Source organism: Halichoerus grypus, chromosome 7 (assembly GCF_964656455.1).
Source record: "Halichoerus grypus chromosome 7, mHalGry1.hap1.1, whole genome shotgun sequence".
Classification (NCBI taxonomy): Eukaryota; Metazoa; Chordata; class Mammalia; order Carnivora; family Phocidae; genus Halichoerus; species Halichoerus grypus.
The window spans coordinates 56,125,185-56,148,048 of NC_135718.1; the positions used below are offsets into that span (position 1 = coordinate 56,125,185).

Genomic DNA, 22,864 nt, shown 5'->3' on the forward strand with positions numbered 1-22,864 from the left:
TAAAGATTTATTTATTTTAGAGAGAGAGAGAGTACCTGTGCGAGTGTGGGGAAGGGCAGAAGGAAAGAATCTTCAGACTCCCCGCTGAGTGCAGAGCCTGATGTGGGGCTCAATCTCACAACCCGTAAGATCATAACCTGAGCCGAAACCAAGAGTTGGACACTTAACCTGAGCCAGGGGCCCCTGATTTTTAAAGAAAAATTTAGAAAGTCTTTTGCCTGAAGGCAAAATCTTATAAGAAAAAAAAAAAAACAGACTGGAATCAGACTTTTTACAGAATGCTTTACCCCCAAAACAATGGCAAAATATATTCAAGACAATGAAGGAAAGAAAACATGAACCAAGAATTTTAATATCTAGCCAAATGGTTTTCAGGTATAAATTTACAAACATGCTATTATTAACAGGCAATATTATTTCCATAAGCCCTTCTTCAGGAATCTACTAGATAACAAGTAACAAACAACAGAAATGATTGGACACATACTGACATAAGAACTGATAGCATTACTATCAATGGATATTAATATCACAAAAAGAGAGCGAGCTACACATTATATACTCCTATAACAGTTTTGCCCTGAACAAACCAACCCGAATTTTCAGAAAATACAGAAGACAGAGGAACATGTTAAATGATGCCACAAGGAAGCCATACTCTAGATTATGGAAACTTGGGTTTCTTAAACAACAAAAAAAGCTGTAAGAAAAAAAAATAGATGAGGGGCACCTGTGTGGCTCAGTCGGTTAAGCATCTGCCTTTGGCTAAGGTCATGCTCCCAGGGTCCTGGGATCGAGCCCTGCATCAGGCTCCCTGAACAGCGGGGTATCTGCTTCTCCCTCTTCCTCTGCCTGCCACTCTGCCTACTTCTGCTCTCTCTCTCTGGCAAATAAATAAATAAAATCTTTTTAAAAATGTTTAAAAGAAAATAGATGAGAAAGGAATCCATATATTAAAGAGACTTAATGAAATCACACAATTTACAAATCTTATTTGGATCCAGATTCAAGACAAAAACTATAAAAGAAAAAGCAATCATGAGGCAATCGACAATCTGAACACTAGTTGACATCTGAAGATATTAATTACTGTTATTTTTAAATGTGGTAACAGTATTGGGGCGCCTGGGTGGCTCAGTCGTTAAGCATCTGCCTTCGGCTCAGGTCATGATCCCAGGGTCATGGGATCAAGCCCCGCATCGGGCTCCTTGCTCGGCGGGAAGCCTGCTTCTCCCTCTCCCACTCCCCCACTTGTGTTCCCTCTCTCGCTGTGTCTCTCTCTGTCAAATAAATAAATAAAATCTTTAAAAAAATAAAAAATAAGTAAATGTGGTAACAGTATTGAGTTTAAAAAAAAAAAAAAACAATTCTTGGGGCGCCTGAGTGGCTCAGTCGTTAAGTGTCTGCCTTTGACTCAGGTCCTGATCCCAGGGACCTGGGATCGAGCCCCATATCGGGCTCCCTGCTCGGCGGGAAGACTGCTTCTCCCTCTCCACTCCCCCTGCTTGTGTTCCATCTCTCGCTGTGTCTCTCTGTCAAACAGATTAATAAAATCTTTAAAAAAAACAATTCTTTTCTTTTAGAGACACATATCCAATTATTTATGGATGTAATAATATGTTATCTAGGGTTTCCATCAAAATAATTCAGAAGCAGGAAGTGAGTGGGCATGTGGATGAAATAGGATAACTGTTGCAGCTGGAGAATGAATACACAGGGGTTCATTACACTGTCAACTTTTGTATATGTTTAAAATTTTCTACTATAAAAAGTTAAAAAAGACATATAGACTTAGTATTCTGAGCCATTCATTCAATAAATATTTGTGATTCATTTTATAACACAACTTTAAAATATTACCCCCTCTTGCTCACAGAAACTCATTTTGTTTCACTTTTATATTTTCAAGATCACATTATGCAAAGTCTTAAAAAGCCTTCTCAGGAAAATGGGTAGACTTCTATCCTGACTTAAAAGATCATGACAGGCTGGCTATAACTTCCTTCTGAATTAGACTCAATTCTAAAACTGACAATCTTGGGGTGCCTGGATGGCTCAGTCGGTTAAGTGTCTGACTCTTGATTTCGGCTCATGATCTCAGGGTCGTGAGATCAAGCCTCCCCTGCTGGGCTCCATACTGGGCAGGGAGCCTGCCTGGGATTCTCTCTCTCTCCCTCTCCCTCTGCCTTTCTCTCTGTACCCCCAGGCATGCTCTCTCTCCCCCGCCCTTCTCTTTCTCTCATTAAAAAAAAAAAAAAAAGATTATCAAACCTAGTCCACAAAGGACAGTATTTTTGTTCAATGAATCATCCCTATAATCTCAATTAGAGAAAGCATGAGAAAATACTTACCTGTTTTATATGTGGATTCATGGCCATTTCAGTTACATTCTTTTTGGTTTCACAGAAAATAATAGCCCTCCCTTCAGACCCACTGTAGACTTGAAGGACGTCTCCAATAACTGCTGGCCTCTGAGACCAATGGCACTGGATGGCCAAATGCTTTGAGGAAAGAAAATACCAAGTATCTGTTTCATTAAAATTAGTGAAAAAGACTTATTTTGTATATATTTTTTCTATTTGTTCAAGAATCGACCTTTCTGGCATACAATAAAACAATTCTCCCCAAACCCACTTAAAAACAATATACAAATGGCCATCAACAGGTGAAAGGATAAACAAATTGTAGTATATTTATACAATATAATACTATTCAATAATTAAAAGGAGCTAAAAAAAAGAGAAAAGAATCAACTACTGATACATGCAACAATATGGATTAATCTCAAAACATATGCTAGGTAAATGAAGCCTTACAGAAAGAGAATACACACAGGATTCCATTTATATCAAGCTCTAGAATAGGCAAAGCTAATCTACGGTAGAAAAAATTCAGAACAAGGGCGCCTGGGTGGCTCAGTCAGTTAAGTGGCTGACTCTTGATCTCAGCTCAGGTCTCAATCTCAGGGTCGTGAGTTTAAGCCCCATGTTTTTAAGTAGGCTCCATGCCCACTTTAAAAAAAAAAAAAGAAAAGAAAAGAAAAAGAAAAGTAATCAGAACAGTAGCTATCTCTGGATGGGGGACTTGACTGAGTAGGGACATGAGGGAAATTTCTGGGATGATGGTAATATTTCTATATTTGGGTAGGGGTTTGGGTGATACACATGTTACGAATTTGTCAAAACTGAACAAATGTACTTAAAATTCTGGGTTTATTGTATGTAAATCTTATCTTTTAAAAACTAAATATTATATGAACCTCAAAAATATACTAACTAAAAGAAGCCCAACACAAAAAAGTCACATATTATATGATCACATTTATATGAAGTATCCAAAATAGGTAAGTCCCTAGGGACAGAAAGCAGATTGGTGATGCCAGGGGCTAGGAAAAAGGGAGAATGGGGAGGAACTAACTGCTTCATGGTTATGGGGTTTCCTTTTGGGGTGATGAAGTTCTGGAAGTAGAGAGAAGCTATGGTTGCACAACATCATGTATGTACAGACACTCAATTGTATATGTTATATACAGTTTATTTAATTATGTGAATTTTGCCTCAAAAAATTTGAAAATATTGAACTCTAGTTAACAATATACATGCTAAAGTACTTATGAGGAACTATGCTCATTTCTGCAATATGAAAGGAATAAAAAAGGTGGATGTAAGTGAAATATAAAGTAAAATTCATATATAGTGAAATATTAATGGTAGGCTCTAGCTGGTGGCTATATGAGTGGTCATTGTAAAACTCTTTTGACTTGGGGCACCTGGTGGATCAGTCGGTTAAAAAGTGTCTGCCTTCTGCTCAGGTCATGATCCCAGGGTCCTGGGATTGAGTCCCGCCTCGGGCTCCCCGTTTTTCCCCCTGCCTGCTGCTCCCCCTGCTTATTTTGTTATTTAACAAAATAAAATACTTAAAAAATAATAAAATGAAATAAAAGTAAAAAGAATTAAAAAAATAAAATCTTTAAAACAATAATGTTGGGGAGGTGGATGGGGAGATGGGGTAACTGGGTGATGGGCTTTAAAGAGGCCACTTAATGCAATGAGCACTGGGTGTTACGTGCAACTGATGAATCTCTAAATTCTACCCCTGAAACTAATAATACAGTATATGTTAACTAAATTGATTTTTAAGTAAAGAATTTTTAAAACAGTAATAATAATAAATAAAACAATGTTGGAGGAAAACTGATGTTGTATATTCTAAATCTGTGCATTTTAACATGTATCTCAAAAAATTGTTTTTAAAATGTAATACATATTAATTACAGAGCACCTAGAAAACAGAAAAGAACAAAGAAGAAACCAAAGAATCATTTGTACCACCTATGACAAAGTCTTGCTTCTTCCCCATTCTCAAAAAAACAAAACAAAACAAGAATCTAAATCTGATCAAGCCTCACAATCCAACCATCAATTCACAGGAAAATGAAGGTGGAGGGACATGTTAAATAATACCCACAGAAATGCAAATCAGCTAAATTGAGACTGTGGGAAATTCTTCATTTGAAAAATGATCATTTCCTTTTAACAAAAAATTAGAAGAAAAAAGAGACAGAGGAACATGTAGATTATAAAAGATTTAAGAGAAAAATAAACCAGTGGCAATTTATCTTTTTTTAAGTAGGCAGGGCTTGAAAGTCCTAACCCTGAGATCAAGACCTGAGCTGAAATCAAGAGTTGGGCGCTTAAACTGACTTGAGCCACCCCAGCACCCCAAACCAGTGGCAATTTAAAGATCTTATTTGGATCCAGACTGAAACTATTTAAAAAAAAAAAAGACAACTAGGGTAATGTGGATACTAGGTATTTAATAATACTAAAGAACTACTGGGTTTTTCCTACTGTGATAATAACTGTGGTTTTGTTTTGTTTTTTGAAGAATACTTATCCTTTATTTATTTTTTAAAGATTTTATTTATTTGTGAGAGCGAAAGTGAGGGAGAGCACAGAGGGAGAGTGAGCAGCAGAGCAGGGAGCTGAGCAGGGAGCCCGATGTGGGGCTCGATCCCAGGACCCTGGGGATCATGACCTGAGCCGAAGGCAGATGCTTAACTGACTGAGCCACACAGGTGCCCCAAAAGAATACTTACCCTTTAAAAATTATATACAATTACATGAAAATGAAAGGATGACTGGATTGCTTCAAAGGTAGGAATGAGGGACGCCTGGGTGGCTCAGTCGGTTAAGCAGCTGCCTTCGGCTGAGGTCATGATCCCAGGGTCCAGGGATCGAGCACCACATCAGGCTCCCTACTCAGCGGGGAGCCTATTTCTCCCTCTGCCTGCCGCTCCCCCTGCTTGTGCTCTCTCTGACAAATAAATAAATAAAATCTTAAAAAAAAAAAAAAAGAAAGGTAGGAATGAAGAAGGTATGGGGGTTTAGAAAAGATCATCCTTAAAGCCTGGTGATGGGTACATCAGGTCCCTTATAAATACTCAATTTCTGCATATGTTCGAAAACATCCTTAATAAATTTTTTTCACTGATACATTTTACTCCCAGAAAATTTTCAGCCAGGGGTGCCTGAGTGGCTCAGTCGGTTGGGCGTCTGCCTTCAGCTCAGGTCATGATGCCGGGGCCCTTGGATCAAGCCCCGCATCGGGCTCTCTGCTCTGCGGAGAGCCTGCTTCTCCCTCTGCCTGCTACTCTGCCTATCTGTGCTCTCTGTCAAATAAATAAATAAAATCTTTAAAAAAAAAAAAAAAAAAGAAAGAAAATTTTCAGCCATTACAAAATACAAAAGCAAGCTTCCTTTCACTATTCTGTACTGTAAGTTCTCTTTTCCAGAAGTGATTATTACCAGTAATTTGCTATTTCTCTTTCCAACCTATCTTTATACATTTACATAAATATCTAAAGAATCCATTTAGCATTATTTGTCTATTTTTTGGAAAATATAGTATAACTCTAGGGGCGCCCGGGTGGCTTAGGCAGTTAAGTGTCTGTCCTTCGGCTCAGGTCATGATCTCTAGATATATATATATATAGTATAATTCTATATGTATCATTTTGTAATTTAGTTTTTGCCACTCAAATTCATTCTTTTTTTTTAAAGATTTTATGTATTTATTTGACAGAGAGAGAGAGCACAAGCAGGGGGAGCAGCAGAGGGAGAGGGAGAAGTAGTCTCCCCACTGAACAGGGAGCCCGATGCGGGGCTTGATCCCAGGATCCTGGGATCATGACCTGAGCCGAAGGCAGACGCTTAACTGAGCCACCCAAGCGCCCCCAAATTCATTCTTTTTAACCATTCCACTGTACTTATACATTATATTATTGCTTATTTAGACTATTTTTATTTATGTACACATACACATATCCGTACATCTATTAAATGGAAAGTGACGTATACGGTACCTTTCATAAATGCAAATATTACCTTAATTCCATTCCAATCTCTTTTCCGTTTTCTTTCCTTTCCTTTTAAGTAAGTTCTACATCCAACATGGGACTCAAACTCATGACCCTGAGATCAAGTCACACTTTCTGACTGAGCCAGCCAGGCACCACCCCCCCTTAATTTTTTTTTTAAATATACTATTAGTTTGAATTTTTATGGAGTGAAAATTATCCTTTTCCTTTATGGTATCTTCTTCTGACTTTATGTTTAGAAAAGCTTTCCCTTTCCTGAAATCAACTGTTCATCTACACTGCTTTAAATGATTTTATGGCTCACTTTTTAAAATTCTTTTGAGGGGGCACCTGGGTGGCGCAGTCAAGTGTCTGACTCTTGGTTTTGGCTCAGGTCATGATCTTGGAGTCGTGGGATCGAGCCCCACTTTGGGCTCGGCGCTCAGCACAGTCTACTTGTGACTCTCTCTCCCTCAGCCCCTCCTCCCACCCCATGCACACGCGCTCTCTCTCTTAAATAAATCTTTAAAAAAATAAATTCTTTTGAGAATTTTTTTGGTATAGGGTATGAGATGGAGATCTAACTTTTTCACCTAAGCTTTTAACACATTATCCCAGTGCTATTCTCTTCAAATTGATATTAACTGCCCCCTTTGTCCTTTTCTACATACTTTAAGTCTCTCTCTACAGCTGCCTGTATATCACTTGTTAGGACTTGTCTGTTAACATACTTTTCTTCTCTGATTTATTCTATTCTACTCCTCTGTCTCAGACCATAGAAATACACAGGTATCTTACTGACTAAAGGCAAAAAGAAAGATTTGGGGATGCCTGGGTGGCTCAGTCAGTTAAGCATCTGCCTTCAGCTCAGGTCATGATCCCAAGAGTCCTAGGATGTGTCCCACACCAGGCTCCTTGCTCAGCAGGGAGCCTGCTTCTCCCTCTGCCTGCCACTCCCCCTGCTTGTGCGTGTGTGCTCTCTCTCTCTGACAAATAAATGAATAATCTTAGAAAGAAAGGGAAAGGGAAAGGGAAGGGATGGGATTTGGCCTGAACTAGTACCCAAAACTTAAGTTTAGCTTCAACAAATTTCAAATACCAACTAAAAGCTACAATCTATCATGCCAGAAAGCTACTTACTTCCACAGTAGTTGCAGCCTTTTGAGTCATTTTTCCAACAAGGTCAACCTGTTCGTATCTGGATTTCATGTATTTTTTTGCAACTTTGTATACCCACTGTGGGCAAGTTGCAGAAAAAAGTAAAGTCTGAGGATTGTCTTCAGAATCTTAAATAAACAAAAAAAAAATCAAATGCTTTCTTAACATCCATGATGTAGTCAGCTCTTGAAAATCTCCCCCAAACTTCAAAGAAATCATAAAAAATTCAAAATTTGGGGTCCATTTTGAACATACAAACTTCATTACAATTATTAAAACTTTCAACTTTCAAAACTGGGGGAAAATATGAAGAAAACTGACCCCAGAAAAAAGGTGAGAATTTAAAAAGGGACAATGAGCAAAGAAATCACTAAAATGAGTTAGTAATAAATCTACTGACTATAAAAAATAATACATGAAAGAAAGCATAGGAAGCTAACAAACAGTTAAAGGTCGCCATTGTACTTTCTTGTTCAGGAAGAGAACAGGTACCAAGTAACTTTAGCTTTGTTAGAACACTGGGGACAATATAATAATAATTATGAAATAAAAAATTTGTAAGCTTTTAAATATAAGAATAATTGCTAATGTGTTTATTTTGAATTAGGATATACCAGTTTTGTAGGATTCATGGATAATATCTTCAACTTGTTCAGCAAAACCTAAATCTAACATTTGATCCACTTCATCAAGCACAACATGGCGCAGTTTAGAAAGATCTAATCGGCCGCTCTGCAGATGGTCTTTGATACGACCAGGAGTCCCGACCAAGATGTCAATACCATTTCGAATATGATTAACTGTGAGAGGAGAGAAATATCAGTAATATATAAAGATCAAATATATGTTTTCACATTATTTCTTCAGATTTAAGTAGCAAATAGATCTTTGCACTACTATCATACATATTTACTCACTTTGGCTTTGATAGGATGTTCCACCATAAAAACATGCCACACTGAGTTTCCTAGTGATATCTTTGAAGTCTTTGGCTACTTGGTTTGCCAGTTCCCTTGTAGGAGCCAAAACAAGAACCTAAGCAAGAGGTTTAAAAAATAAAAAGATACTTTTCTAAAAACATCTAAATTCAAACTGAGAAGACTTTAAGGTGCATTTAAAACTAGGAATCTCAACATTAAAGTCATAGTATTTAAAGACAGAGCACATACACACACAAAAATTAATTAAAAAATAAAGACAACACAAATGACAACAAGAACAATAACTTAGATTTATAATACCCTCCCCTCCCCTCTTCCTTCAGGTCTCTCTTCAAAACTCACTTTCTCAATGAGGTTCTTAACCCTCTTTTCATATGCTTCACTCCTCCCTTAACTGTTTCTCCTTAGCACTCATGTCATGTAAAATATTTATGTTTTATTTATTTGTTTACTGTCTGTCTCATGCACTAAAATATTAGCTCCATGGCGACAGGGATTTACGTTAATTTAAGTTACTGTATTCCTTACACTTCAAACAGTGCCTGGCACAGAACTAGTGCTTTACGTGAATTACATAATTCAATCCTCACTAAAACCCTATGAGGTGGCATTATTATCCTAATTGTACAGATGAGGAACCTGAGTCTCAGAGAAGTTAAGAGTTTTGCCCAAGATCAAACAGCCAGAAGTGGTGGAGCTGGACGCTCCAATGATGTCCTTCTAGCATAAAAGCTTTTTAAGGCAGTGTTGGAACGTGTCCTATTTCTATTACTTGCAGTCTTTCCTAATTTCACCTAAGAAAAAAAACTCTCTAAAAAAGGTATTTCCTGTTGGCCAACCTAATCCAAGACCATTATGACTTAATTATATTAATACATGTGAATTTACTTTCATATTGCAATACCATTTAGGAGTCTCAAAGAACAAATTACTTTTAGTCACATATCTGTTCAAATTATGATACTGATTGTTTTTCTTCTTCACTTTTATTAACCTTAAAGTGAATACAGGTTCTGAAAACATCAAATTTTAGGCTAAAATTTCACTAAGTCCTCTCTGTTCTCTACTACAATTAAGACAGATCTCCAGTACCCCAATAACATAGGGACTAACAAAATCATTTCTATAATCTCTTCTTAAAAAGTCAACCAGTGAAACAGATGATATTATTACTGAATGATTAAATAAATGAATACCTCTTTAGCAAATTCATTGTTTAAAAGCAAAGATCAAGACTGAAAAAAAAGAAGAGAAGGTCACTAAATCTACTCACTATAAATATACCTAAAATTAAACATGCTGGCTTCATAACATACATTTATCAGACATCTATGGACCCATACACATTACATTCATACGCAAAATAACCACTTCATTCAACTTTACTTGAGATTTATGTTAAAAATCAACTAATTTTTGCTTTAGGATCTAAATTTTTACTTTATGCCACAGAGCTAACTTTTCTATCTTGGGGGTACTTGAACTTAAGATCAGTATATTCTTCTTTTCCCTTTCCATTAATGTTTTAAACCTTTTACTCCCTGTAATGGTTACCTTTGGTGAGCGGCTTTTTTTAATTGTCTCTTGATTTCTTTGGAGTCTTTCAATCAAGGGGATGGCAAAAGAGAATGTCTTTCCTGTTCCTGTCCGTGCTTGAGCAATTAAATCTTTTCCTTCATATACAGGACCAAAGGTCTTAACTTGAATAGGAAAGAGATATGATACCCCTCGACCTGTAAAATGAGATTTCATTGAAATATATTTAAGATTAGCTTTAGGAAAAAATATTTTTATTTGAAAATGACAACCCAGATTCCTCAACGTCAGCCTAAAAATACAATACCTAGTGATATTTACAGTTATTCCTACCGCAAAGAGGAATTAAAAAAAAAAAAAATTGTTCTGACACTTCTGACAAATACATACAATTATTTAAAGTTAAACACCGGTTAGAATATCAAAAAGGATGATGTAGAAATAACTGCAATTAAAGAACAGCTATTTCTCTTATGCTTCCTATATTCTCCTTTTGGTCAGAAGAGGCAAAGATTTTTTATAAAATCCTAGTTGTAGATTTTCAGTTGTATATCCGTTAAAATTCATAGTACCTTTTAGAAGCTTTATTGTCTCTTCAGAAATAGGGAAATTGGAGAAGGCTCCTTCTTTCTGTTCACGTGTTAGGGTCTGTCAAAATGAAATCAAAGTTCTAACTAATATAGTTCATATTCAACTAGATATTTAGAATCTTACTCATTTACCATTTTTCGTTTTAGTGAATGAGCTAACAAATCAACTTTAGTTAGTACCTGCAAAAATTCTATAGATTAACTTACATGATACATTAGTGGAAGACCCTTTTAATTTCAAAAGTATCCCTTTAAATAGCAAGTTTACTCAATACATTTTCCCACAGTACATTTTATTTCTTTTTTCTCATTTTTCTTTTTTTTGGGGGGGGGATGGGGTAGAGGGAGAGAGAGAGAGAGAGAATCTTAAGCAGGCTCCAGGCCCAGCATGAAGCCCAACACCAGGCTCCATGAGATCACAACCTGAGCCGAAATCAAGAGTCGGACACTTAACCGACTGAGCCACCCCAGCGCCCCTCCCACAGTACATTTTAAAATTATTAACTCACAAATAAAACTCCCTTTGGAAATACATCTACTACATAAATCAAAATATATTTCCATTTGATTGAGACATTACAGAAGAGCTATTTGATCATCTAAGTCATATTCACAGATACAGACAATATTAATTACAAGGTCTAACAGAAGCCTACAAACCAACCTAAAAAAAATTACACAATGAGGAAAGTAAATTGTTTCTAAAAATAAATGTTAAAAAAAAGTTGTTCTATGGCTCTAAATAGCATGTTTTAGGTCACCAAAACAAAGAAAAGTTCCTGTAAGCTTGAAAATTTCTTTAACACATACACAGGTTAGCATGACATAATCATTTAACATCTACTGAAAACTTTGTATACTAGTCAATGTGTATATAGAACGAAGACAATACATCTGTTAACTTTATTATTGCTATGTTTAAAGAAAGTAGTTCCAGAACCATACACAATAGCAGTTTCAAACAGAGAACCAGATAAAAGACATAATATCAAACTGAAATTGTAAGCCATTTAAGTAAACCTCAAGGCTATTATCTTAAGATTAAAAAGAAAAAGAAATTTATTACAAAAGTAATACATTTTCATTGTAGAAGCCACATATAAACAGAAATAAAACTATAATCCAGTCAGCTAAAGCCACATTTGAAACAAACACTCCTCCAAACCTCAGTCTATGCACATATAAATTTTATTTATTTATTTATTTTTAAGTAATCTCCACATCTAACATGGGGCTCAAACTCATGACGTTGAGATTAAGTCACATGCTCTACCAATTGAGCCAGTCAGGCACCCCTAAATGTTTTTAAATAAAAACAATACTGTATATACTGTATTGTAATGTGTTTTTTTCATTTAATAGGATACACTGAATACCTTTTAGTAATTTTTATTTATTTTTTTGAACTCATGACCCTGAGATCAAGAGTTACATGCTCTACTGAGCCAGCCAGGCACCCCCTGAATACCTTTTTAACACTCTTCTACAACTTTTAGGATAGATGTCATCTATTGCATAGATCTAGCATATTTTCTAAAATCAACTGCCTACTATCAGACATTTAGGATGCATAAATTTTTTGCTAGTATCAACAACACTGTGATAAGAGTTTCATACATCCCTGCACACCTCATGATTATCTCTTTAGGAAGATAAATGCCTAGAAGTAGAATTCCTGAACCCAAGTGTGATCTAAAAAAATAATAAACAATTAAGCCTATTATAATACAGAGCATTGTACCGGGTAAAATCCCAACAGAGCAAAAGCAACCCCGTACATTCTGCTACTAGCAATACAAATTTGTAGGGCCTTATTTAGATCAACTCTCTAACATATGTGCTTCCTGACAAATACCAAATTCACAAATAAAAAAATGCCATATTTTAAGGCAAAAATTCAACATGTTTTCCCAAAGCTCTCCAAAGATTACACATTAAATTAGGCTCAGATGTATTTAAATTATTGGCAACCATCAGATTTTAAAATATAAAGAACTACTGATTACCAAGAATTATCAAGACTATCAATGTTGTTTCTTTCGGAGGACTTGAGTTACTGACAATTTATGATACCTAGACAAATCTATGAACTCTGCTAGAGGAAAACTGCAAGAACAAATTGAATAAATTCTGTGCAAGAAAATATCTACTCTAACAGGTATGGGCAAAAGCAATGGGTCCAGCAAAGCAAATTCTACACTAAGCATGTTTTCTACACCTCCAAAAAATTAATATCCAGAACAGATTTCTTCAGATCATTTTTAGGTTTCATTTTTGTTTAAAAAATGCAAACAGCTTTAAGATTGAGTTACAATAAGATCTAAAGATCACTTAGAGTTGCTATTGTTACAGAAGCAGAAAAAGCAGAAGGCAAAATACACAAAGTCAAGAGGCTTTATGTACCTTGTTTCAGGAAGTCAGACGTCAATTCATGAGTACTGGTAGGGACTGAAATAACCATAAGAAATCAGGTAGGTGACCATCAATAAGCAATTTGGAAAAACTATTTAGGAACCCAAATGTACAGGAAAGGTTTACATTTACATCCCCCCCCACCTCCACCCAAAGAAAAAGGCAATATAATGACAGAAACAAGGGACAAAGAATAAAAGGCTCATCAGGTTTCAGCTGTATGAACTCCACTGTCCAACTGAGGGTACTGGACACTAAGCAGGAAACATTATGGAATCAATTCTAATTAGTCTAAAAAATCAAATTAGCCTGTATTTCAAGGATAATGGCAAATGCGTAACAAAAAGTATTCATACCTCCTCTAGTTTATTATCACTTGATTTATGAGTAGAACTATCTAAGGATGACATTCGCTTTGATTTTTTTTCATATTCACCAATATCTCCATTTGACAGATCTTTTCTTCTTGACTTATGAGATTTAGAAAATTGATCTGAAAGTCTATTATTACATCCTTCTTCAGTGTCTCCATTTAGCTTCTCTTTCATTTTAGCTTTTTTGGTCTTGGGAGCATCCAAGTTATCTGTAACACCATTTTCTCTTGTTTCTGATTTCTCATCTGAGTCATAATGGTGCCTTGACTTCCTTCTATCACTCTGTGGAAAAACAAAGAAGCAACAAGAGGGTCACAAGCTTTCCTCTTAAGACTCTAGAGAACTTAGAGCGTTGACTCCCCAACCAGCAAAGCTCAATCTACCATCACCTTGAAAAGTTACCTGGTAAAAATCCAGACTGGTTGCTAATGCCAAGCTTAAGCCTCACCTCTTGCTTTCTTTCTCATCCCATTTCTTGCATTCTCAAGACTTGGCCTCTAGCCCCTCTCTGATCCCATTACATGATTTAAGGGAAATCAAAATAGCTCCTTTCAGAAAAAGATGAGAACCCGAGATTTATAAATTAAAAAGCAAACAAACAAAAACTTCTATCTCCAAGAGAAAAAAAGTTAATAATTATTGAGTACCTACCCAGCATTGTGTAATGTGTTTTCGGCTTATCTTGTTTAAATCTTCATAACAACCCTATAAGGGAAGTACAGGTCCATAATCCCTTATCCGAAATTCCGATATCCATAAAGCTCTGAAAACCGAAAGTTTTTTGGTAACTTATTTGGAGACAAAACCTCACCTAACCTGAACTCATTTGGTGGGAAAATTTGACTCGAACTGATGTGAGGCTATTTATAACCTTTATTTATTCCACTTAGGATGCATATTCACATTTGATATTAATGTTTTTGATTATAAATTGGGGCCCCAAACCCTACTGGGGTGTTACCCTTCTAAAAATCCCCAGAATTCTGAATCAGCCCCAAGGATTTTGGATAAGGGATAGCGAACCTGTATTACCTTTGTACCTTTGCCATTTTACTGATGAGGAAACAGAAGTTCTTAGAGGTAAGTAACTTGCCAAAGACTCACATGCAGGATTTCCTTCAAGTGGAAGTGCTAGTAATCAAGCTCTGTCTAATTTGAAAGCCCATGCTCTTTTCACATCATGTTTCCTCTTTGAACTTTGATAATTAACAGGTTAAAGAATATACAAACCAAACAAAACTGTCATTCACGTAAAGCTCCAATTGTTATACTCCCATGGAAAGGCAAGTATATGTAATCCTTGAAACTTTAATTTTAAAGTTTTTTAGTTAATTATTAGAACTTAAAAAAAAAAAGACAACTCTGCAACTTGAGTTTTAAAATGCCAAACTGGGGGTGCCTGGGTGGCTCAGTCGTTAAGCGTCTGCCTTCAGCTCAGGTCATGATCTCAGGGTCCTGGGATCGAGCCCCGCATCGGGCTCCCTGCTCGGCAGGAAGCCTGCTTCTCCCTCTCCCACTGCCCCTGCTTGTGTTCCCTCTCTCTCTCTGTCAAATAAATGGATAAAATCTTTAAAAATTAAAAAAAAAAATGCCAAACTGGTGACCAACCAGTGTTTTAATATGTGCAAACAGCAAGAAATTATTTGGCAATTTAACACTTCGAAATTACTTGGTCAAATGTTCAAAATAAATTACAAAGTAGTTATTAGTGATAGCAAAAACTACCACCACCAAAATTTTCACCAGGATTTACATAAATTTTACAGAGTACTTTCACATACAATTTTCTCATCCATAAAATGGAGGAGATGCTGTGAAAACAGAATAACATATGTGAAAATGCTTTGTAAACAGTAGAGCTTTACATTAACATAAGTTATACAGTTACATGTTACAACATTTGATCTTTCATTAACTGAACTAGCCCACATCTCCCCAAACCAACAAGTTCTATAGAAAAACAAGGTTATTTACAGAGCCAGCCTTGGGTTAGAATCACCTTTGGGCCCCATACTTCAGGAACATGAAGCAAGGTAAAGTGAAGACCCCAAGTCCAAACTCAGTGATATCCCAAGGTGATGAAATACATCATTCCACATCAGATCCGTAGTGAGTGCTTGACACTGTTCACTTCCTCAGCTTCCACGACACTCTATATCCCTTCCTTATCCTCTTACACCTACCGTCTCCAATGGTTCCTCTCCCTCCTCCTTCTGTGGATGCTCCTTAAGTCTCTGTTCTTTGTGTATACTTTCATACCATTTTCATGGCTTCAACAAACACTTCCATGCTTCTTTCCTCACCTGCACTCCAGTTTTGAGAACCTAAGGCCTAGCTCCATAGCTCTACACACCCAAACCAAAGTTATCTTCAACTCAGTGCCAGATCACTACCCGAATGCTGTTTCTATTAGTTGGTACTCCAATCTGCTTCCCAATCTTTAGTTATCCTTCATAGAGGAAAATCAACAAGTATTTCTGGAGAATCTACAACGTGAAAGCCACCAATTTAAAAGAATGTATTGATATGTAAGGATGGACAAGTATACGGCCATTTCCCTCAAGAATCTTAGGAAACATTTTGGGGAGGATACAAAAGGGAAAAGTGAGCTAACTTTACAAAGATAGCACTGGAACAAGACTTCAAAGGGGAATGAGATTACTGGATGTGTATAGTAGAATGTTTAGAATAAACACACAGGGCTCCTGGGTGGCTCAGTTGGTTGGTTAGGTGACTGCCTTCGGCTCAGGTCATGATCCCGGGGTCCTGGGATCGAGTCCTACATTGGGCTCCCTCTGCTCTGCGGGGAGCCTGCTTCCCCCTCTGCCTCTGCCTGCCACTCCCCCTGCTTGTGCGCTCACGCTCTCTCTCTCCCTGTCAAATAAATAAAATCTTAAAAAAAAAAAAGAATAGACACATAAACTAAACCTTGACAGAGAGATAGGATTTGTTTTTTGTTGTTGTTTTTAAGATTTTATTTATTTATTTGAGAGAGAGAGAACACGTGCACAAGCGGGGGGGGCAGCAAAGGGAGAGGGAGAAGCAGGCTCCCCGCTGAGCAGGGAGCCCAAAGCAGGGCCTAATCCCAGGACTCTGGGATCATGACCTGATCCCAAGGCAGACACTCAACCAACTGAGCCACCCAGGCGCCCCAATAGATAGGATTTGAATGCAAAAGGAGATACAGGCATTTCAAGGGGAGCCAAAATTACAACTGCTTGGTGATTCCACTTACATAAGGTATCTAGAGAGGTGAAATTCATAGTGACAGAAAGTAGAATGGTGATTTCCAGCGACTGAGGAGAGGGGGCAATGGGAAGTTGGTGTTTAACGGGAACAGAGTTTCAGTCCCGGAGATGAATGGCGGTGATAGCTACAGAACAATGTGAATGTACTTAATGCTACAAAACTTACACTTTAAGATAGTTAAAATGGTAAATTTTATGTTATGTATATTTCACCACACAGACAAAAAATAACTGGTTGGCTGGAATGGCAAAGTTTACCTTGGTGGTAAGGTAGGAAAGGTAAGTTCTGCTCTCTGGAGCTATACAAAATATTTCCATTTTTTTGTCAAATGTCAGCCTCCAAATACAGCTTCCTCACCCACCTAAGCTCCGCTGTCTTTTCTCTGGGTCTCCTTCTTTTGAGGGTGGGGATGGGAATTCTCGGCAACCCCTCTACAGGGTCCTTGAGGGAAGGGACTTATTTGAACTCCTTGGTGCCAGCAGAGTGTGGCACAAAGTAAGCTCATTAGATACTTGTGGACTGAATGAAAATACTAACAGTAAAGCCTACTAGTGAAACAACCCACACGATCTCCATCACAGCCAACTCCTAGCAATGCTGGCTGTGACACTTTTCCTTAAGCCTCTAAACACTAGCTATCGAGGTTTGTAAACCTAAGATCTATTTCCCCAAGATTCTCCCTCACAGGTCAGGGTGACGGAGAAGTAACCCATATTCAAGGCAACCATCTTTCTTAATCATCTTCTAAGACAGCCCATAAGAACCGAACAGGCCTCGCTGCTTAAGGAAAAAGAGGAAAGAAAGAACAGATTCCGCGGTGATGGGAACTTGAGTCTGCCCATCTCTTAGGCTCCTACGGGAAGGGCTGAGGGAGCACAGGGCGCCAGGCCAAAGCCTAGTGCAGCCCTTCTGCAGGTTACGGGTATGGAGGTGGGAATGGGCCCGGAGCGACCGCAAAGGGACAAGGGCTGCGCGAGAGGAGGCCCTGGGATGCTCCGGCCGGGTTGTGACAGGCCATCAGATCTGAGACAGATCCCCTCCCCGCCCAAGCCGGCGCAGCCCAAAAAGAGGCGCGGCCCATCCTCAGCGCACCTTTTGCCTCTCCTTCCTTTGGCTCTCGGTCTCCTCCAAGGGTGCCTCCAGCTCCATAATGTCCCCCCAGAGGAGTTTCCCAGGCATCATTCGCTGCCGCCGCCGCCGCCGCCGCCACCTCCTTCTGGACTCGGTGGCCACAACCACCTACGGGCGGCAGCAGCGTGAAAGGAAGCGGGGGCAGGGCGGCCGCCCGGCCAGAGCTACGTCACTTCCGGGACACGCACCGCCCGGCGGGGAAAAAATAATCCCGGATACTCTAGGTTTAAACTCTACCTTCGCGTTGCAACCTCCCAGCCAATGAGTATGAGCGATCTCGACTGGCCCACCCTTGTTCTAAAGTGATTGGCTGTTAAGGCAAAACCCTGGCCAATCTCCATAAAGGACGGGCGAACTTATTAGCATAAAGTGATTCGCGTCCCCCTCCCCCCCGACTTCTCTCTCCCTACCCCACTACGAACCCTTATCCTCGGTGCCGCGGAGACACTTTGGGGTTTCCCAGCATGCACTGCTGGAGCTGGGAAGGCCCTCAACCGCGGCGGAGAGGCGCTCGGGCGCGGCGGGCTGGCGCGTGGACCCGCCCGAGCGAGGCCGGTGGGGAGCGCCACGCGCCGCCTCGCCATTCGCCGCCGGAAGCTGCAGGCCTCGGCCCGCCCATTGCGGGATGAAGCGTTAACGTCTAACGGTTTAGCGCGAGGCCGGCGGCCCGGCGCTGGTGGGAAGGGGCTTCGCGGGGTCTGCCGTGGGTAGGTGGGCTTGAAGTGAAGGTCGGAACTGGACAGTCGTACCTCAAGTCTTAGCTTTTAGTCATGAAATTAGTCCTTGGTTCATTTTAGGTCCTTTCCACACTCCCCACTGACGGAGGGGAAACTAAGCTCCTCGTAAGGGATTTGCTTGTCTGAAGACACACGTTCAGTTAGTGGCACAGTCAGGATCAAAGAACTCCTCTTCTGAATCCAAATTGAGGGCTCTCTCTACCACACCAACGTGAAAGCTTTGTTTCGAAAAGCGTTTTGGGGCAGATGCTCCCATGAAATTTAGGATGAGTAGGAAAACCCCGGAGAAACATAGCGAGAAAACAAGCCTAAATGTCTTCGACAGATTATGTATTTACAGTGAATTAAAGGATTTTATTTTATTGATGGGGATTAACTGCCCCTAAATTACAACCTTATACAAAACTGGAAATCTTTTGACAATGCAGAAGGGTGATTCCTTAGCCTACAGTTTTCCTACATCACTGGTGCTGGCTGGTTGGCATTCTTTTCAGAGCCATTTCTTTATCTCTTCGTGATCTCTTCAACCCAGCTACTCTTGAGTGGAGAACAAGGAGCCAAACTGAGATGTAGGTGCACTTGACAATTTCTAAGACCCCAGCCTTGTAACCTGAGCATCAAACTTGTGTCTTAGCAAAATTACAAACTGCTATATGTCATGGAGTTTGGGGATTGGTCATAAATAGCTGAAACCACAAATGATCGCTACAAGCCTTCTGCACTACTATGGATTGGTCTGAAGTCAAAAGGGCTATAGATCTAAAAGTTACCTTATGGATTCAAAACTGTGAACAAAAGGAGTGTCAGTTAATGATAGTGGAAAAACGCGTCTCTGTAGAGTATGAGAATCACTGTGCATCTCTAGATCTGTGCTTTTCTAAATCCTTTTCTTCCTTTCCTTCACACCCACCCCAATTCTACCACTGTAAAGTCTTTGTAGCCCTACAACAGAGTGTGATGTACATAGGAACAAGGAGTGGATGTGGCAAAGAACGTCACACTTGTAAAATTGGGATAATAGGAACACATGTTGGTTTGTTGTGGCTGAAGATCAAATACTGATGAAATAAAGTTTTTAGCTCCTCTAAAACATTGGCATTCATTTGGAGGTCAAATAGCAGGATGTAAATAGAAAGGACTAGACTGTTCTGGGGCGCCTGGGTGGCTCAGTTGGTTAAGCAACTGCCTTCGGCTCAGGTCATGATCCTGGAGTCCCGGGATCGAGTCCCGCATCGGGCTCCCTGCCCAGCAAGGAGCCTGCTTCTCCCTCTGCCACTCCCCCCTCTCATGTACTCTCTCTCAAATAAATAAATAAATCTTTAAAAAAAAAAAAAAAAAAAGGGGACCCGCTCAAACCGTTTTAGGCCCCTTCCCTCGGCCTCGGAGTCGCCGCCGCCATGGCCAGCCAGTCACAGGGCATCCAGCAGCTGCTGCAGGCCGAGAAGCGGGCCGCCGAGAAGGTGTCGGAGGCCCGCAAGCGAAAGAACCGGAGGCTGAAGCAGGCCAAAGAAGAAGCTCAGGCTGAAATTGAACAATACCGCCTGCAAAGAGAGAAGGAGTTCAAGGCCAAGGAAGCTGCGGCTCTGGGATCCCATGGCAGCTGCAGCACCGAAGTGGAGAAGGAGACCCAGGAGAAGATGACCATCCTCCAGGCCTACTTCCAGCAGAACAGGGATGAAGTCCTGGATAACCTGCTGGCCTTTGTCTGTGACATCCGGCCAGAAATCCATGAAAACTACCGCATAAATGGATAGCGGAGGAAGGATCAGCTCTGCGTGCAGATTGGCATGTTAGATGCCTTCATGGAATACGAAGCTTCAGCAAATCTTGAGTAGTTACATCCTTGTGAAAAGGCATTACGTTATTTCTGTATATTATGTAGTAGGTCCCTTCACTTCTTAGAGAATAGCAAATCTAGCTTCTTTGTACAAACGTAGAGCTTATCCAAAGATTTTCTCCTTTTACCTCATATTTCTTAGAAATTTAATGTGTATACGTTGTCTGTTTTCCTATGCCTTTTAGCTCAAGCAACATATGTATCAGTACTTTTTCTTTCTTAGATGTAGTGAAAAAAAAAATTCTGTTTAAGAAAGACAGGGATTAAATATTTTTTTTCCCTAAAGCTTTCTTGAAGGTCAGGGGCTTTCTCTATGAAAAAGTAGTAAATAGTTACTGTAACTTGTGTGAAGCAGCAGCCGGCCTTAAGTCGTCCTTCCGGCTAAGGGTGGAACAGCGAATACTAGTATATATTGTTCGGGCTGCTCTTAGTTTCTCTTAATCAAAATTATTAGATGATAGAATTCAAGAACTTGTATACATGTTCTTACTTGGTGTACTGATAATCACTTGAAAGTGATAATCACTTTGTCATGCATTTCCACTGCTCTGGTTCATCCTTTCTGATAGTGCAGAGTGCACTCTGACCCAGATGTTCTGCAGAACTTCACTTAGGAAATTAAATTAGCACATGTAGCACATACACATTTGCACGCATACTCAGAAAATGTTTGTGGTATGTATCTTAGCAGGAAGGAAATCACTTGTGATTTCACCCAGCAACCGGTTCGAAAAACAGCATCCGACCAGTAGTAAGTCTGCAGTTTGCCTTTTCTCTAGAGCACCCTGGCCTGGGGCAGCCTTGGGCAAGTTATCAAGCATATTTCCTCCCTGGCGGGCTACATGATATGTATAATACCTATAGGAACTTCACACTAGCTCTTAAGAGTTAAATGCTCTGTGACTCTCTATTAGCCGAAAGTCTTTGGCTGCAAAAATAATTACTAGTAGATACAAACAGTTGAAAGAGAACACTGTGGGATTTCCTTGCTTGTTCTGAAAAAGTACGAGAACATTAGATGCCCTTTAAGAAAATCACATTTTATGAGACTCAGAATGGGTTGATTTTAGGCCATGTTTGTCTCTAGTTACTGTTCCTGTTTATAGTACGATTCCTCAAAAGAGTTCCATATGAGCTTTTCCAGTTTTGACTGTGAAAGCACTCCAGTCAGGCTTGCCACTCCCAATGAAAGCGAGTGTCAAGGTCAGCAATGATGACCAGATTGAGAGGTCCAATCTTCTTCCCCCTTGACCTTCAGTCCTGTTTGACAGGGTTGACCAGTTCTTCTTGAACCACTTTCTTAGCTTTATTCTGCAGTGATGTGTTACCTTGCGCCTCTGTCTCTTGCTTTAGTTCTAACTCCTCTTTTCCCAGGGATTTGTTCTTGGACTTCCGTATGCTCATTCCTTTGTTGAAACCCAGCTTCTCTTCATGGCTTTAAATAACCATCTCTGTTGAAGACCCAGGTTTATATCCAGCTTCTCTCTCCTGAACTGTAGAGCTGTCAATTGCTTATTTGCTGTTTTGGTTTGGATATCTAATAAACATCTCCATCTTAAAAAAAAAAAAAAAAAAAAAAAAAGAAAGGACTAGACTGTTCAATTCTCCCTATGCAAGACACTAACAAGTTTATTAAGTGTTTTTCAGGATGACTGTGATTTAGGACACTCTACAATCCCTGCCTTTCTAAGCCCCAAACTCACTGAATCAGAATTCTGTCTGCTGTCTTAAACCAAGTCATAAGTAACTTCAAGCTGTGGCTTAGCCGAAAAAAATTTGAGTACTACCAAATTTGGGTAAGTCTGTGTTCTCTGTGGATATCAACTAGAAAATTTGGGAATGGTAATGAAGGAATGGAGAATTTTTTTTTCCTATTTGCTCTCTCTATAACTCTCAAAGAGATTTGTATCTGCTAATATCTATTGGGAAGAACATGAAGGAGTAAGTATAATTTCAATGCACAAATAATTTAAAATATAATCTTATTAGAATCTTTATTCTCCAAAATATTTTACCAGAGTTACTGATATAATTTATTTCTTAAAATTTAAGAGTCGGGTGCCTCATCTATTGCTCTGTTCCAAGATTCTATGAAGACTTCTCTTGCCTTTGGCTTCGGGTCCTTAAACTCTATGACCTTAAGATATAAAAATAAGAGGGAACTATACACTTGCCTCTCTCTGGTCATTCTCAAACCTACAGGGCTAGATTTTTCTATAGTTAAAAAGCAAAAGTTTTTTTTAAAAAGTCATCATTTTGCATCTGCACGTCAATCTTATGTGACAAAAGGAATCAAACTATTGTTTTAAAATGTTATGACATGGAAATAGTTTAAGGAGCAATTATAAATTGCTTAAAAGATAACTGGAGGATAGAATGAGTGTTTAGAGTAATAAGAAGTAAGGAGAAAGTGAAGGAGGGAACAGGAGGGATGTTTCTGCCACTGTTAGCCACATGACCTTGGCCACCTCAACTCTAAAACCTGGTCTTTTTTGTTAGTAATGTGGAGACAAACATGCCTTCCCTGCTGATAGTGCAGGG

The 22,864-nt window shown here is 39.1% G+C and overlaps 2 protein-coding genes across 3 annotated transcripts in view; one reads left to right on the forward strand and one right to left on the reverse strand.

The window, feature by feature from the left end:
- The window catches only part of DDX50 (DExD-box helicase 50), a 37,289-nt gene extending 19,383 nt beyond the window's left edge, over nucleotides 1-17,906 (reverse strand). The window contains exons 1-9 of one of the 2 annotated variants that reach the window (XM_036113827.2): nucleotides 17,711-17,895; nucleotides 14,021-14,132; nucleotides 13,352-13,651; nucleotides 10,566-10,641; nucleotides 10,012-10,190; nucleotides 8,434-8,551; nucleotides 8,131-8,316; nucleotides 7,499-7,644; nucleotides 2,352-2,501 (exon numbers count right to left, since the gene is read on the reverse strand). In XM_036113827.2, the coding sequence (XP_035969720.1) occupies nucleotides 2,352-2,501; nucleotides 7,499-7,644; nucleotides 8,131-8,316; nucleotides 8,434-8,551; nucleotides 10,012-10,190; nucleotides 10,566-10,641; nucleotides 13,352-13,543 (1,047 nt within the window). In that variant the 5' untranslated portion in view covers nucleotides 13,544-13,651; nucleotides 14,021-14,132; nucleotides 17,711-17,895. Of the gene's footprint in view, nucleotides 1-2,351; nucleotides 2,502-7,498; nucleotides 7,645-8,130; nucleotides 8,317-8,433; nucleotides 8,552-10,011; nucleotides 10,191-10,565; nucleotides 10,642-13,351; nucleotides 13,652-14,020; nucleotides 14,133-17,710 lie in introns of both variants that reach the window. The other variant, XM_036113824.2, reaches the window with a different exon arrangement.
- Nucleotides 17,907-19,809: 1,903 nt separating this feature from the next.
- LOC118549440 (V-type proton ATPase subunit G 1) lies at nucleotides 19,810-21,909 on the forward strand. The gene has a single exon (XM_078077641.1). It carries the CDS (start codon nucleotides 19,884-19,886, stop codon nucleotides 20,238-20,240), a length of 357 nt encoding a protein of 118 aa, XP_077933767.1. The 5' UTR covers nucleotides 19,810-19,883; the 3' UTR covers nucleotides 20,241-21,909.
- The last annotated feature ends 955 nt before the right edge of the window (nucleotides 21,910-22,864 follow it).

What these genes read in the sequence shown, in the direction of transcription:
- LOC118549440 (XM_078077641.1), top strand. Translation starts at nt 19,884, where the DNA reads ATGGCCAGCCAGTCACAGGGCATCCAGCAGCTGCTGCAGGCCGAGAAG.